General features: G+C 35.4%; 1 protein-coding gene across 4 annotated transcripts in view; it reads right to left on the reverse strand.

Moving 5' to 3' along the window:
- The window catches only part of EXOC6B (exocyst complex component 6B), a 556,350-nt gene that overhangs the window by 454,756 nt on the left and 84,925 nt on the right, over positions 1–16,669 (reverse strand). For all 4 annotated transcript variants that reach the window (XM_045827528.1, XM_045827527.1, XM_045827529.1 and 1 more), the window contains one exon: positions 7,878–8,082. In XM_045827528.1, coding sequence (XP_045683484.1) covers positions 7,878–8,082 — 205 coding nt within the window. The remainder of the gene's footprint in view (positions 1–7,877; positions 8,083–16,669) is intronic.

Below are 16,669 nucleotides of genomic sequence, written 5' to 3' on the forward strand. Positions count from 1 at the left end.
ATAAAGGAGAACTTCCCCAATCTGGCAAAGAAAATAGACTTCTAGGAAGTCCAGAAAGCTCAAAGAGTCCCAAAGAAGTTGGACCCAAGGAGGAACACACCAAGGCACATCATAATTACATTACCCAAGATTAAAATGAAGGAGAGAATCCTAGAAGCAGCAAGAGATAAGGAGACAGTTACCTACAAAGGAGGTCCCATCAGACTGTCAGCAGATTTCTCAAAAGAAACCTTGCAGGCAAGAAGGAGCTGGAAAGAAGTATTCCAAGTCATGAAAGGCAAGGACCTACATCCCAGATTGCTCTGTCCAGCAAAGCTTTCATTTGGAATGGAAGGGCAGATAAAGTGCTTCCCAGATAAGGTCAAGTTCAAGGAGTTCATCATCACCAAGCCCTTATTATATGAAATGCTAAAGGGACTTATCAAAGAAAAAGAAGATAAAAAAACATGTACAGTAAAATGACAGAAAACTCACAATTATTAACAACCACATCTAAAACAAAAACAAAAACAAACTAAGCAAACAACTAGAACAGGAACGGACCCACAGAAATGGAGAACACATGGAGGGTTAGGAACAGGGGAGTTGGAGGAGGAGAGAGGGGGAAAAGGTACAGAGAATAAGTAGCATAGATGGTAGGTAGAAAATAGACAGAGGGAGGGCAAGAACAGTATGGGAAATGTAGAAGCTAAAGACCTTATGACACATGGACATGAACTTAAGAGGGGAAATGTGGGTGGGAGGGGATGTGCAGGGTCCAGGGGAGTGAAGGTGGGAAATGGGACAACTATAATCGCATAATCAATAAAATATATTTTTTAAAAAAAATTCTCAGATTTTGCTAAATGAGTGAACTTTTTTCTTTTTTTATTATTTTTAATATACTTTATTGATTATGCTATTATGCTATTGATGTGTTCCTCCTTGTGTGGGTGCAACTTCTCTGGGAGTCTTTGAGCTTCCTGGACTCCCTGAAAGTCTATTTCCTTTGCCAGATTGGGGAAGTTCTCCTTCATTATTTTTTCAAGTAAGTTTTCAATTTCTTGCTCTTCCTCTTCCCCTTCTGGTACCCCTACGATTTGGATGTTGGAATGTTTAAAGATGTCCTGGAGGTTCCTAAGCATCTCCTCATTTTTCTGAATTCTTGTTTCTTCATTCTGTTCTGATTAAATGTTTCTTTCTTCCTTCTGTTCCAAATCCCTGATTTGAGTCCTGGTTTCCTTCCCATCACTGTTGGTTCCCTGTAGATTTTTCGTTATTTCACATAATGCAACCTTCATTGCTGCCTGGGCCTTTTTTATGCTATTGAAGTACCCAGTGAGTTCCTGGAGAATCCCAATAACCAATGTTTTGAACTGTGCATCTCATAGGCTGGCTATCTCTTCGTCACTTACTTGTATTTTTTCTAGAGCTTTGATCTGTTCTTTCATTTGGGCCATTTTGTTGTTGTTGTTGTTGTTGCTGTTGTTGTTGTTGTTGTTGTCATCATTGTGGACTCGGCACGTTTGTTACATAGTAAGGGGTGGAGCCTTAGGTGTTCACCAGGGCGGGGCAACCCACGTCACAGCTCTGTGATGCTGTATGTGGGGGAGGGGTCCGAGAGGGAACAGTGCTGCTTGCTACGGTCTTTGCCAGCTTTCAGTCACTTTCCCCACTACCCGCAAGCAAATTGGGCTTTTCTGGTGCTGATTCCCAATGGGTGGGCTTGTGTACGTTCTAGGACCCTGTGGGTCTCTCCAATGAACTCTCCTGTGAGGCTGGGTGTTTCTCCTGCTGCTGCCTCAACCCCCACAGGTGTTTTCAGTCAGAGGCTTTGTGGCTTTATTGCCCCACGCTCAGGTCCTGAGTTGCATGATCTGTCTCACTCCCCAGTTATTCCTCCCGGTTTATCTGCACATGAATTTTGGGCCACCCAGCCCTCCAGCCACTGCCTTGCCACAAGTCCTCTCTACCCACTTGCCCATCTACACCCCTCCTACCGGTCTGGATGAATATTTCTTCTTTAACTCCTTGGTTGTTGGACCTCCATACAGTTCAATTTTCTGTGAGTTCTGGTTGTTTTTGGTTTTTAAATGTGTTGTTGTCCTTCTTTTGGTTATGCGAGGACGCATAGTCTGTCTACCTACACCACCATCTTGACCCTGATTGAACTTCTAACCTATTTATTGTAACTGCACATTTTCTTACTTTTCTGCAGCTTTCCAGGTATAGTGAAAGGCAGATGGAAGACTCAGAGACTTCTCTCTAGACACCATTTTAAAGCAGACTATACCACTGTTTCCTAGATCCAAAGGTGAAATCATGGTGTCAGCCAGGGCTGTGGTCTCATCTGGAGCTCAGGGTCCTTTCCAAATTAATCATGTTGTTGGCAGAATTCATTTCCTTGTGGATACAGAACTCAGGTCACCACTTTCTTGCTGGTTATCAGCCAGGGACAGCTCCCAGCAACTAAACACTGCCTACATTTCCCTGCCACATGGCCCTCCCCAAAGTTGGCAGTCTGTTTCTTCAAGACCAACAGTGGAGCATCTGCATCCACTTTGTATCTAACTTCCATATCTGACCTGCAAGCACTCTTTTAAAGAAGCTCACACAATTACATCAGGCCACACACTCAAGGGGAGGGGGTTTTATGGGATGTATACACCAGGGATCCCAGGCAACATCCTAGAACTCTGCCTACCACACGCAACCGAAGAGCTTCCTACTGAAAAAGTTTTATCCAGAGACAAGATAACACTTTAAATACAGATGAGTGAATAAACTACATGTCCTTCAGATGGTCCACAAAAAGTATTTTCTGCATTGTTCTTTTTCATAAAATTGGACAACAGTTTGAAATTATAATCTCAGATAAAAGAAGACTAATTTGCTCATTAAGGCTCAATTATTGTGGAGCTGTTCTAGTTCATTTCAGCTGATATATTACAAAGAAAAGCCAATTTATTAACTGCCTCTATCATTTCACTGTACCAAGGACAAAGCCTATACCATGGGTCACTGTAGCAACCCAGGATACAGCGAATGGAAGAAAGACAAGGGAGATGTCCACCTAGAAATAAGCATATTCACCTATATAATTTCTAGAACTGCCCAGACCATCAATATAAATAAAACTTTCATATGTTTTCTCATATGATTCTAAAGAAGGCTTTTTCTTTGTAAGGGACAAGAACAAATGCTTTAAGGCCAAAACTTTGGTTGCTGAACTAAATAAGAATAAAATCCTCAAGAATAGCACTGACAATGCTAAAAACTAAATTAGTGAATTTGAAGGCAAACATTGGGGAGAAATATCAGAGATCAATTTTTTAAGAAAAGAGGCAAGAGACATGGTAGACATGTTTTTTTCTAGGCTATATAAGAGCATCTTGTAGAAGAGACTAGCTAGCTATTCCCAAACCTATTTTCTCCTCCTCCTGGTCAGACAGATAGACTCTATTTCCAAGCCTCATTTGCAGTGTGTAAGCTATGGCCAGTGTAATGTGGGCAGAAGTGATATGTATCACTTACAAGCCTGGTCTATAATAAACCTACCAGCATTATTTATTATTCTTTTTTCCCTACTGCTATAACCTTGGAAACCACAGGTTGAAATGGTAAAGCCACAAGATGGAAGAGCCCTGGATTTTTGGTGACCATCACTTGGAGAAGAGCCTCCCTACCAGAACATCCACTTTGAACTTTACATGAGCTAGAAATAAAACTACTTGAGATTTTGGAGCTTAGTTATAACAGCAGGCAGCATTATTAAGGAAAACAGAAACTGGTATTGGAAGAACAGTGTTGCCATAACAAAATTAAAAATAAAAATAAACACACTTAAACAGCATTAGTTTAGAGATCAGGCAGTCAGCAGCAAGAGCATGTATTTCACAAGCTGAAAACCTGGAGAGCCCAGTGACAGTGTGACAAAACAAGTGGGAAACTGACACCCATGATAAATGAAAAGGCACAGCACATGCTTACTATAGCTCTACAAGTACATGGACAGTCACAGTGTATACGGGCATTTACTTTCTGCTTTTAGCAAGGTATTACATAAAAGAGATAAGCATAGAAAAGAATTTGGTGATTTGCAAACTGAGCTTATAAGAAATAAAAGTCCAGAAACTCAGGCCCCAGAGGGTTAAAAATAAAGCCAAACACATACAGATCCTAAACAGTAAGACAAAAGAGAGATAAAGGTTTGAGGAAGAAAGTCCCAAGAAGATTTTTAATGGAAACAAGTGGCTCAGTCCTGAAACAAAGATCATATTCAGGTATGGTGTTCCCACACATTATTTCATATAGCCTCAAAAGAGAGCCATTAAAGAAGGGGATGTGAGGTAAGCGCTATGCTATCCTAGGTCCACTACCTACCCAAACAAGGGAAAAGAAAAAAATTGTATTTAGAAAAGAATACTGAATATGATGTCCACATAGAACCTGATGAAAAGAAACAGATCAAAAGCCTACTAAGTTTTGAGGAAACTATGATGCCAAAACCCCATATACTTGGACTAAATAAATCTTTGACTATTCACAGCCTTAAAAAAACTTTTAGGTCCCAAAACTTGCAAGAGCAGAAAGCAGGTAGAGGAAAGAAGGAAGGAAGGGAGGGAGGGAGGGGGAAAAAAGGGAGAGAAGGAATATAAATGTAAATGTATAGAGAGAGAGAAAGAGAGAAATTGTCTAAGAAAGGTATATTCCCCAGCATCAACTTCAGAAGTGTATGTAGGAACAGAGATAAAGAAAAACCTGGGTGCAGTCAGGTACCCAAGAGAACAATGGACAAGGAGTCACTGTCTAAGCAAGAAGTTCCCCACTACCAAGGCAGAAGGATTTCCCAGTGCAGCCCAAAAAGATTATTGTTTCTTTTTTTCGGACAAGACACACCTAGGTTTTAGAAGAAGAAAATAGGAAAAACAAATTTGAAGCAAAAAATGTGGTAAAATATTTAATAACTATAAATTTAATAACATTAAAACATGTATTAATTTTAATAACATTAAAATATTTAATGTTAAATTATTAAATATTTAATATTTAATAATATTTCACCAATGTAAATAGAGATAGAACTCAACAGCAGCATTAACAACCATTATTCCTCCCAAATTTGGGGTTGTGGGGGAGTGAGTCTTATAGTCTGAAAAATACTAAATGATTTGCTATGAGGCAAGAAATACTGTGTTTCCCATTATGCCCTTTTCCACATGAGAGTTTTTGTTATATTCTGTTCTTGCTTCTTCCTTGTATATTGGGGGTGGAGGGGACACAAGTCCAGATAACTTGACATCCTAGTTCCTGGTCACCACCCCTTGCATAGACATACATGGATCTGACATAGAATGTTGAGCTTCTCTGGAAGACACTAGACTTTGAGATGGATGTTAGTGACTGCAGGGGATATTGGGTTGCCTCTCTTAGGGAAAGGGCAAGTGTGTTCTATGGACGAGAAAAGAGAAGAGACAGTTGATAACCAGAAGGGTAGGCTGTGCCACAGACTAGCTATTATCCACCAATCCTGTGTCCTTCTCCTCGTAGACATAGTGAGATAACTTTTCCCAGCCTACCTTGCAAGTCAGTATGGCCATGAAATTAAGTTTTGGTCAATGAAATATGAATAGAAGCACTAATGTGCTACAACTATGCCTAGCCCTTAAAATCCCTCTCAAATGCAATACTCCTTGATCTTTCCCCTTCTGTAGTAATCTTCAAAGCCATATTAAAAATGGCACAGGAAACACAATGGAAGGAGCCCCCCTAAATCACCACTGTGAAGAAAACCATCAGAAACACCATTTTGAAGTTGACATAGGTGAGAAATAAACAATTTCCTCTCCTTCTTTGCCAACATCCATGAATTCAAACAAAAAATGTATTGAACACTACCTACAAGTACATGGTAGTTTCTCTCCCACCTACTTTCCTTACCTTTTAAGTACTATAGATTTTAAAATGTGTAAATTATCTTTATTCAAGGATCTTACATATACTATAGCATAAGATAATAATATATATGCAAAAAAAGCTATAGTGAAATGAAATTTTTGAAGGGCTATCAGTTAATTAAAAGTCCTGAATCCACAAAAGGTCTCCACCATTTTTTAAAATTTTGTTTTATTTTATTTATTTATTTTTTAAAGATTTTATTTGTTTATTTATCTTTAGAGAGAGAGGAAGGGAGGGAGAAAGAGAGGGAAAGAAATATCAATGTGTGGTTTTCTGTTGCATGCCGCCCACTGGGAACCTGGCCCACAATTCAGGCATGTGCCCTGACTGGGAACGGAACCGGCAATCCCTTGGTTCACAGACCGGCACTCAATCCACTGAGCCACACCAGCCAGGGCTCTTCATCATTTGTGTACATGACAAAAATATAACTAATAGCTAATAGTTTAGACAGATAGAATGCCACAGTAGACAAAGTCACCTCAAACTAACCTGAATTCTACTACAGAATCTGACCTTTACAAGTTGTCTGAACTTGAGCAAGTCACTTTTCTACCCTGAAGCTTAATTTCTACAAATAAATAAGATACCAAATAATCTCACATTAAATGAAATAATAGTCTTTGCTGAATCCTCCCTTTTATGAAAAAGGAAATGAAGTTAATTTCTCAAGCAGATGAAAAGGAACTTTTAAAAAGGAAGCTTCCACAGAGGCTTGGTAGTATACTCTCCTGTATTTTGAAAGGTTAGGAAACATTAGTCAACCACAATAATAACTTATAAGATACCTTCATTATCATACTTAAAACAATACCCATCAGAGCAAAGGTATATTTTCAATGATCAATTTTGTTTCTTTCCCACACAGAAACAGACATGGTATCATAGTTTCTACCAGGTTTATCATCAACTAGTTTTAAACTTTCCACTTTGTAAACTATAACACTGACAAAATTAAAAAGAGGAAAAGAGTATCTGCCTTCCCTTAGGGAAGGGATTCTCAGTAGGCAATTCTCGTTGGCAGAATCAGACATCTGAAAGAGAATTACCAAGACCAGCTGAGACTGAATACATGATCCAAATATGACCTATTTCCTCCTTCCTCACAGAATAAAACTACAAATGACTTATTCAAGAACACAGTTGTATAATAAAAAAAATGCTTTCCATAATAAATGAACCCTCTACTTATTGTTGCAGGTTACATCATAAGGTATACTCAGAAATTTTAATAAAATCAATGTGACTCAATTTCAAAAGTACAAGTAACTCTGCAAATCATCCCTGCCCTTTAATTCATAATGACAAAAGAAATCCAGACATCCCTTTTGGCTTTGGTAACTTAAAGATAAAGAAATTAAAGAAAAAATCTAAATATCTCTAACACATTTATTAATTTGTAGGCTGTAAACAAATCCCTCTCTATGATCATAATTCACAGCATTTCCCAGCAGGTCTTTCTCACTGACACCCAATCATATCAGAAATAACAATTACAGAAACATTCAAATCTGTAACCTGATAGCTTGTCTACATCGTAAATGATCAACCAAAGGTACCTACAACACAATTGAGCTCATTAACTAGGAAGAGAACTCTTAAAAATCAGGGACTTCAAATCATATCCAAAGCCAAGGAAAGTATTAAAGTATTAAAAAAAAAAACACTCTTCAAAGCCCCAATGTCAACTACCACAATTGAATTTGTTGGTATGATCATTATTTACTGAAAATGCACACAGCAAAATATATATACATATATATACACACACACACTAGTAAGTAATTCATTTCTCTTAATAAAACATATTTTTAAATCACATGTTACCATAACAACGAAGGACTTCCCTAAAATGACAAGAATATTAAGACACTTAGCAAAAGAATTTAACAAAATACTTTCATAGTCATTGGCCAAGCTATCATAAACCCAAGACCTACTTGCTTCATGGCAGTCTCTCCAATTTTGTCTGAATGTTTGCGGATACTTTCCAGAAAGTCTTTGAGATCAGACATAGAGACATCCTTAATTTCTTCTCGAAGCTTGGGGATGTTATCCACCATCACCTTGCAGAATCGATAGTGGCTTACTTGAGGCAGATAGGTATGCTCTAGATGTTCCAGAGTTTTCAGTGCAGGATAATGCCTATAAAGAGAATTGTATCACCTTTAGCTCAGTTCAGTCTGCTTTAGGATCACAGATACATTACTCAGGAAAAATTTCTAGCCTGAATTAGTTTTCACTGCACATTAAGACAAATCCAGTATTAAGTATTAATAAAAATATCAATGGAAAACCTCAAATTATTAACAATTAATGTATGCATTAAAAGACAAGTAAATTATAATCAAAATTTTTTTCCTCTTTTAATTTCATTAAAGGTGAAATTTTTTAAAGTAGTGATTACAACACTTATTGATTCTCTCCAAAATCAACCACTGCCTGGGAAAAATCCAACCACAGTTAATATAATAAGAACAGTTTGAGAGACACTGATGTGACGTGGCAGCCAAGGAGAGTGGACTGGAATGTGCATGTGTGAACAATGACAACTCCACTGTACTACTCAGTGGGGGTGGTAGACAACACTGAGTGAGCATGTATACTCTGGGGCTGTCACATTCAAAATGACTGATCAAGTAGAGCAACGAATCTGCATCAAATGTTGTATTAAACTTGAATATTCCTCTGTGGAAACTGTTTGGATGATTCAGAAGGCTGCAGTTGTGGACAACTGGTGATTGACAGCTGCATCATGACAATGTGCCTGCTCATACATCACATCCCATGCAGAGTTTTTTTCGGTGAAACACCAAATCACCCAGGAGACTCAGCCCCCTGGCAGTCCAGATTTTGTACCCTATGACTTCTGGCTTTTCCCAAAGCTAAAATCATCTTTGAAAGGGAAGAGATTTCAGACCATCAATGAGATTCAGAAAAATATGATGGGGCAGCTGACAGCAAATGGGAGAACTGTGTGAAGTCCCAAGGTGCCTACTTTGAAGGGCATCACTGTCCTATGTACAATGTTTCTTATATCTTGTATCTTCTTCAATAAATGTCTCTATGTTTTCATGTTACATGGCTGAGAACCTTTTGGACAGAGCTCATATACAGATATTATATATGACAAAATAGTACAAAAGAGGAAGAAATAGAGCTAAACTGAAGAAAAACTACTACTATATTATACCAAATTATATCAACAATGACCTAAAGTAAACTGTAATAAATTTAGAAATTATAATCCACAGAGCAGCCTCCAAGAAAATAATTCAAAATATAACATTAAAAAATTTAACAGAGGTATTTGAAAATTGTATGCTAAGTGTTACCTAATGATAATATTTAGCATACTGAATGATAAAAATAACTAGGTACAAACGAATGAGTTGTGCATAAAAAGAACATAATAAGAAAAAAGAGGAAACAACAACCTGGTAAAGATTATTTGCAACATATACACTTAAGGGTGAAAAAAAAAAACAATAAACAAAGAAAACCCTTAAAGGAATTTAAGTGACATAAACATAATTTTATCACTCAAACTGGCAAAGATTTCTTAAAAGATTATAGGTATTATTTTCAAGAGTTTCAATAAATGATAATTCACAACCTGCTAGTAAACAAATTTGTATTAGTGATAACAAGTTTTCAATGAAGAATTTTACCAAAACAAATATTCTAAACAGTTGTATTTCCAAAAAGGAACTAGATTTATGAAAACATGCATAAACTTCTTGAATTACAGTTATGTGTATAAAAAATCTAATCTAGATGTCTAATAACAAGCAATTAAACACATTATGATATATCCATGTAGTAAAAAGCTAAAAACACTGGCAAAATCTTTACAATATTGTTACATGAAAATTATTTCAAAAATAGAACTTACAAGTATAATCGTAACATTTTTCATAATTATAAATATGTAACATGGACAACAGTGTGGTGATTGCAGGGGGAGTGGAGTGTAAGGGAACTAAATAGTAATGTGAAAAAACAATAAAATTTTTTTTTAAAAAATAACTAAGTCTACTTTAAGAATGTTAACTATTCCATACATGTAATCTTAGTGGCTAGTTCAGGAATTCAGGTTGATCTCCCATTACAGTAGCTTTCTTTGTTAACAAAGTAAAACAAATTTTTTAAAAATTACTTGTAAATAATAAAAATTGATTTCTGTAAAAAATATGTATACATGTATAGATTATAAATATACACGCATTCATGACCTATATATTACTAAAAATACTCACATATAAGTACATAGAAAAAATGACTAGAAAAATATGTACAAAAATGTTCACCATGATTTTTTTTCCTTTGGATAGCAACATATGGTTGATAATTTTCTTCATGTTTTTAATTTCCTAATTTCCATGATATATTTAGCATAGGAAAAACTCAGTTTAAAATCTATAAATAAAGCATTATAGCCCTTTTTTAGATTTTAAGAGTGAATTACCCAGTAGATACTAAATCTCTTCTTGCTCAAATGCACATACTACCACAAACACTGAAGACTTGAGATTGGTTTTCCTTTACTTTTTTGTTGTTGTTTTTCCCTCATGTGTTCCAAAAATCAAAAAGTTAGTCCAAATACACAGAGAGAAGAAAAGATTTTTTCTTCTAAATTTAGAAATAAAAATACAAATATAATTTAATCTAAAATGATTGCTTTTATTAAAATTTTACAGACTCAAAAACAGTGCAATTCATGTGGTTTAGTGTAAACAGAATGGTGTTTATAGTACAATTAGGTATGAAGAGTTATGTGCAATAAATAAAAATTCATCTGAAGAGAAACTTTAGAATGGATAGAAAGCCAGAAATTAAGCCAAAAAGATAAACACACTCTGGGGTTTAGTTATATTTTGGAACATTGTTTATAGAATGAGAAAAATCTAACAATCCTGCCTGCAGACACGAGGCACATTTGCTGATGAGACACATGGCTGCCTGCCGAAAACATCTGGTCTGTCAAGTAAGTCCACATTTTTCATGGCTAATTAGTATAAAACCCAGTGATTCTGGGAAACAAAGAATGTCACCTTATTTCCCTATTGTCTTTTCTCTACTATATTCATATTCCCACTGTATCAGATCAAAAAGATTATTCAAATTTCTGGTATATTTCAAATATCCATGACCTGTTAAAGAATGACAGGCAATTAAACACCTGTACAGCAGACACCAAAAAAAAAAAAATTATATTGCTAACAGTCATGGAAATGTAAAACAAGATTTTGACATTATTTTTGACAACCCCTAAACATTATTAAAACTGAATCACCCACCAAATTCTAAGTTTTATTTAAATGCATGCAAGCTGTCCCCTCTTCTCATAATGCAGCCCCACCCCCGAAACAGTGATGTGGCAGAAAGAAAAAAAATAAAGGAAAAGTAGGAACTAAAAAATAAAGAGGTGGCGGGAAAAGGTCTAAAAAATCCTACAAACTGGATAACTAAGGTCAAAATAATTTAGACATGGCTGGATGCTGCCTGAGAAGAGGAAATGTTGATTCCAGGCAAATTAAATGTTGGTACTTTCTTCCCATGGTATGGAACTCTTTCACAAAAATGGTTTTTAAAATTCTAATAAGTGGTTTTTTTTTTAAAGCAGATCACAACTCTCCATGAGAAACATTTTTTAATTCAAAGTATGGTAAGAATATGAAATAAAAACTTTCATCACAGAAAATATTAGTGCCTTTCCCAATCAAAGAGCATCATTAACAAATATTTAACCTCTTCTATGAGCTAAAGATAGAAAGATGGTCAGATATCTTTCCTTAAGGAACATAAAACCTAGTAGCATAATCGGTAACTACAGCTTTATTTTTTTTAAGATTTTATTTATTTATTTTTAGAGAGGCAATGGAGGGAGAGAGAGAGAGAAACATCAATGTGGGATTGCTGGGGGTCATGGCCTGCAACCCAGGCATGTTCCCTGACTGGGAATCGAACCTGCGACACTTTGGTTCACAGCCCACACTCAATCCACTGAGCTACGCCAGCCAGGCAGTAACTACAGCTTTAAAAAATAACTAGGCTCCAGCCATGAAAGAGTAACAAGGAACAGACATGAACTCCCACTTTTAAAAAGTAGAATATAGGCTAAAATATATAAAACAATTGTTTTCAGATAGTAGACATCAGGTAACACAGAACTGTAAAATCTGAAAAAAAAAAAAACAAATAAAGTGAGTTTCATAATTATCTGAGTTATCTACCTGAAAGTGATTTCTAGATCATGGACAGACTCAGGGAAAAACCAAACAGAACCCAGCAGCTTAGCAGCAGTAGAGTCAGAGACAGGAGTTCAGGAAAGCTGATACACCTTGAGGTTGTACAACAGAATTAAAAAAAAAAAGATACAAAGAAAGAAAAAAGGACCAATGCAGAAAAGAGCTGCAGAAATCTACACGGGGGTTCCTTGAGTCTTTGCTGAATACTAGGCCAGGCAAAGGACAAATGAAGTTCCATATGGACAGGCAAAAAGAAAGAAGAAAAAGAGGAGAAGGAAGGTAGAAAAATGAGGAAAAGACAGATGGATGGATACCAGGGAATGTATGATAAACACTTCCAGGAGCCCAGAAAAGGCAGAGACATATTCAAAGGGCCAAAGTGAAGAGTCCATGGGGTATTCCTGGGTAATTCAGCAAAGACAAATACTACTCTGAAATACCCAGAATGAAGGAGGGCCTAACAAAGCTTTAAAATGGGGTTTAAACAAACCTGCAAACAACCAACCTATTTGCCAAAACAAAGACCAAAACTCTCTAAGAAAAATAAAAGCCCCCAAAATCCAGACACTCATCAACATAATGTCCATTATTAAATCAAAAATTACTAGACATAAGAAAAAAAAACTGACCTATAACTAGAAAAACACAAAGCAGTCTGTGAAGAAATACAAAATGTCAAAAGTGACAAAACTAGCAAAGAACATGAAAACAGATAGTAAAGCTCTACACATGTATTTAAAAACAAAAAAAAATAAGAGAAATTAAACATAAAAAAACAAATGTGAATAATATATTTTCTCAAATGAAAATTTCACTGGATGGGATTCAAAGAAGATTAGACAATGCAAAAGAGAGAGATCAAAATACTTTAACAGAGCAATAAAATCCATACCATGTAAAGCACAGAGAAAAAAAAGACTGGGAAAAAAAGAGAATAGATCCCCTATTCCAACATAGATGTAACTTAAGTCCCAGTATGAAGATGGCAAAAGGAGAGAAAAAAATGTTTGGAAAACATTTGGAATGTTTCCAAACATTTGATGTTTGGAAAAGTATCCTCTGAACATTTTCCAGGTTTTATGAAAATTATATTCACAAATCCAAGAATTTAAACAAACCACAAGTGGAATAAACATACACATGCACACATATGTATTTACACCAAAGAGCATCAAAAATCAAATTGCTGAGAACATATGAAAAAGACAAAAGTTTTAAAAGAGCTGGAGAAATGACACATTAAATACAGACGGGCCAAGGTAAGACTGTTAACATGCCTCTCCTCAGAAACTACATAAGCCAAAAGACAAAGAAACAATATTTGAAAAACCAATTAATCTAAAACCCTAGTTTCAAAGATGAAGATGAACAATAAAATGCTATTTCATTCCACCAAGATGGCCATAATCAAAAGACAGACAATAATAAATATTGACGAGGATATGCAGAAATTAAAATTTTCATTGCTGCTGGCGAGAAGGTAAAAGTACAGCTGCTTAGGAAAACAATCTGGAACTTCCTCAAATGGTTAAACATAGGGTTAAAACCTGATCCAGAAAGACAAATACCACATAATTTCATTCATATGTGGAATCTAATGAACAAACTGAACTAACAAGCAAAATAGAGACAGACTCATAAACAGAGAGAAGGATGACAGCTACAGGGGATGGGGGAGTTTAAGGGGCAGATGGGTCAAGCAAAAAGATAAAAGGACTCAAGGACATGGACAACAGTGTGGCCATTGCCAGGGGAGGAGGGTACAATGGAGCTAACTGGCAATGGAAAAAATACAATAAAAAAGTTAAAAGAAACAAAAAACATGATGTAGCAATTCTATTCCTAGCTATATATCCAAGAAAAATAAAAACACCTCTACACAAAAAACTGATAAACAAAAATTCGTAGCAGCATTATTCATAAAAGCCAAAAAAATGAAAAGAACCCAAATATTCATCAACTGATAAATAGATAAATAAAAGTGATATATCCCTATAATAGAATACTGTTCAGAAATAAAAAGAAATGAAGAACTGGTATACAGTATAAATGAACCTTGACAACATTATGTTAAATGAAGAAGCCAATCACAAAGAACCACATATTGTATTATTCCATGTATATGAAATTCCAGAATAGGCAAATCTATACAGAAAGTAAATTAGTAGTTCCCAGTAGCTGCTAAGGGAGTGTGGGGTCCAGAAGAGAATTGCATAGTGACAGCTAAGAAGCTCAAAGTTTCTTTTGGAAAGAGTAAAAGTGTTTTAAAACCGACAGTGGCCCTGGCTGGCGTAGCGCAGTGGATTGAGCGTGGGCTGCAAACCAAAGTATCACAGGTTCGATTCCCAGCAAGGGCGCATGCCAGGGTTGCAGGCCACGGCCTCCCACAACCACACATTGATGTTTCTTTTTCTTTCTCTTTCTCTCCCCCCACCCCCGCCTTCCCTCTCTAAAAATAAATAAATAAATCTTTAAAAAAAAAAAAACAATCCGACAGTGGTAATGGCTGCACGATTCAGTGAATATACTAAAAGCCACTGAACTGTACACTTTAAATAGATGAATTAAATAGTATGTAAATTACATCTCAATAAAGCTGTTAAAAATATTGTAGGCAAAAAATTTTTTAAGAGACAATATAAAATTAAACAAAAAGAAAGCAGCAATGGCTATATTAATACCAAACAACATCTATTTCAGAGAAAGGAATATTGCCAGGGATAAAGGGGGACCTTCCATAATAATAAATGGGTTATTTCATCAGGAAGACATAACAATGTTAAATGTGGATACACCCAACAAGAGAGCTTCAATACGCACATAGAAAGAACTGAAAGAACAGAAACACACATGCAAATCCACAATCATAATAGGCAATTTCAATACTCCTGTCAACAACTGACAAATACAAAAGGAGGCAGAAAACCTGAACAACACTATCAATCAAATGAACCTAAGTGGCAGTTAAAAAAGGCTCTACTCAACAACAGAATATACATTATTTTGAAGTGTACATGGAATTGTCACCAAAATAGACCACATTATGGGCATAAAACAAGTAAGTCTCAACAAACACAAGACACTGAAATCTTACATTTTACATCTGTGAACACAATGAACTATTTATAATTACAAATAAATTTGGAAAAATTTTAAAAATCCCCCAATATTGAGAAATTAACCATTTCATTTATAAATAATTAGCAAATTGAACTTTAAAAATCATAAGAGAAATTAGAAAACATTTGAAAAAAATCATAAAACATGCAATATTCAGCTAAAACACTACTTAGAGAAAAACGTAGTTTTAAATGGCAACAATAGAAAAGAAAGAACCAAAATCAATAGTCTAGGCCTCCACCTTCTAAAGCTGGGAAAAAAAGCAAATTAATCCCCAAGTAGACAGGAGAAGGGAAATAGTAAAGATAATAGCTCAGTTAAATAAAATAGACACCAAGAAAAAACTCAATAAAACCTAAGGTGCTTTTTGAAAAAAATAATAAAAGTGATAAACCTCTAGTTTGAATAATCAGAAAGAGAGAAGCAGAGACAGAAATGAAGACTAAAAACAGATAGGTACTAGATTCATTGGGATGATCACTTCATAAGTTATATAAATGTCTAATCACTTTGATAGACCCCTGAAATTAATATAATATTGCATGTCAACTGTAACCAAAAATGTAATTAAAAAAAAAAAGACAGAGAACTATCAACATAAGCAATGAAAGAGAAAGTATTACCATAAATCTTATACATGTCAAAATAAGGGACTATCATGGACAATCTTTCCTGATAAATTCAACATCTTGGATGACATGGATAAACTCCTGAAATATACAAGTAAACATAATTTACTCAAGAAACAAAAGTGAAAAAGGCTGGTACTGATTTCTAAATTAAATTTGCAATTGAAAACCTTCTCACCAAAAACAAACAAATCTCATTGTCCAAGTGCCCTCACTGGTGGATTCTACCAAATATGTGAGGAAGGCAATGCCAACACTATGTGAATTCTTCCAGGAAATCAAAGGAGTACTTCCCAACTCATTCTATAAGGCCAGCATTAATCTGATACTAAAATCAGACAAAGACAATACAAAAAAAATTTGATAAATAGTCCTCATGAATATAAATGCAAAAATCCTCAATAAAATTTTAGCAAATCAAATACCACATCATAAACCATGAGCAGGCCAGATTTATTTCACAAATGCAAATTTGGTTTAACATTCAGTAATTAATCAATATAACTCATCATACAAACAAACTAAAACATATATATGACCATGTCAACTGACATAGAAAAAGTATTTGACAAAAACAATTTTCATTCCTAATAGAAACTTTCAACAACCAAAAACAGAAGGGAACTTCCTCAATCATATAAATGGCATGTACAAAAAAAAAAAAAAACCACTATACCAACCATCTTACTTAACAGTGACAAGCTTTCCCCTCTAAGATCAGGAACAGGACAA

Source organism: Phyllostomus hastatus, unplaced genomic scaffold (genome assembly GCF_019186645.2).
Source record: "Phyllostomus hastatus isolate PE091 unplaced genomic scaffold, TTU_PhHast_1.1 phas_scaffold_78, whole genome shotgun sequence".
Lineage (NCBI taxonomy): Eukaryota > Metazoa > Chordata > Mammalia > Chiroptera > Phyllostomidae > Phyllostomus > Phyllostomus hastatus.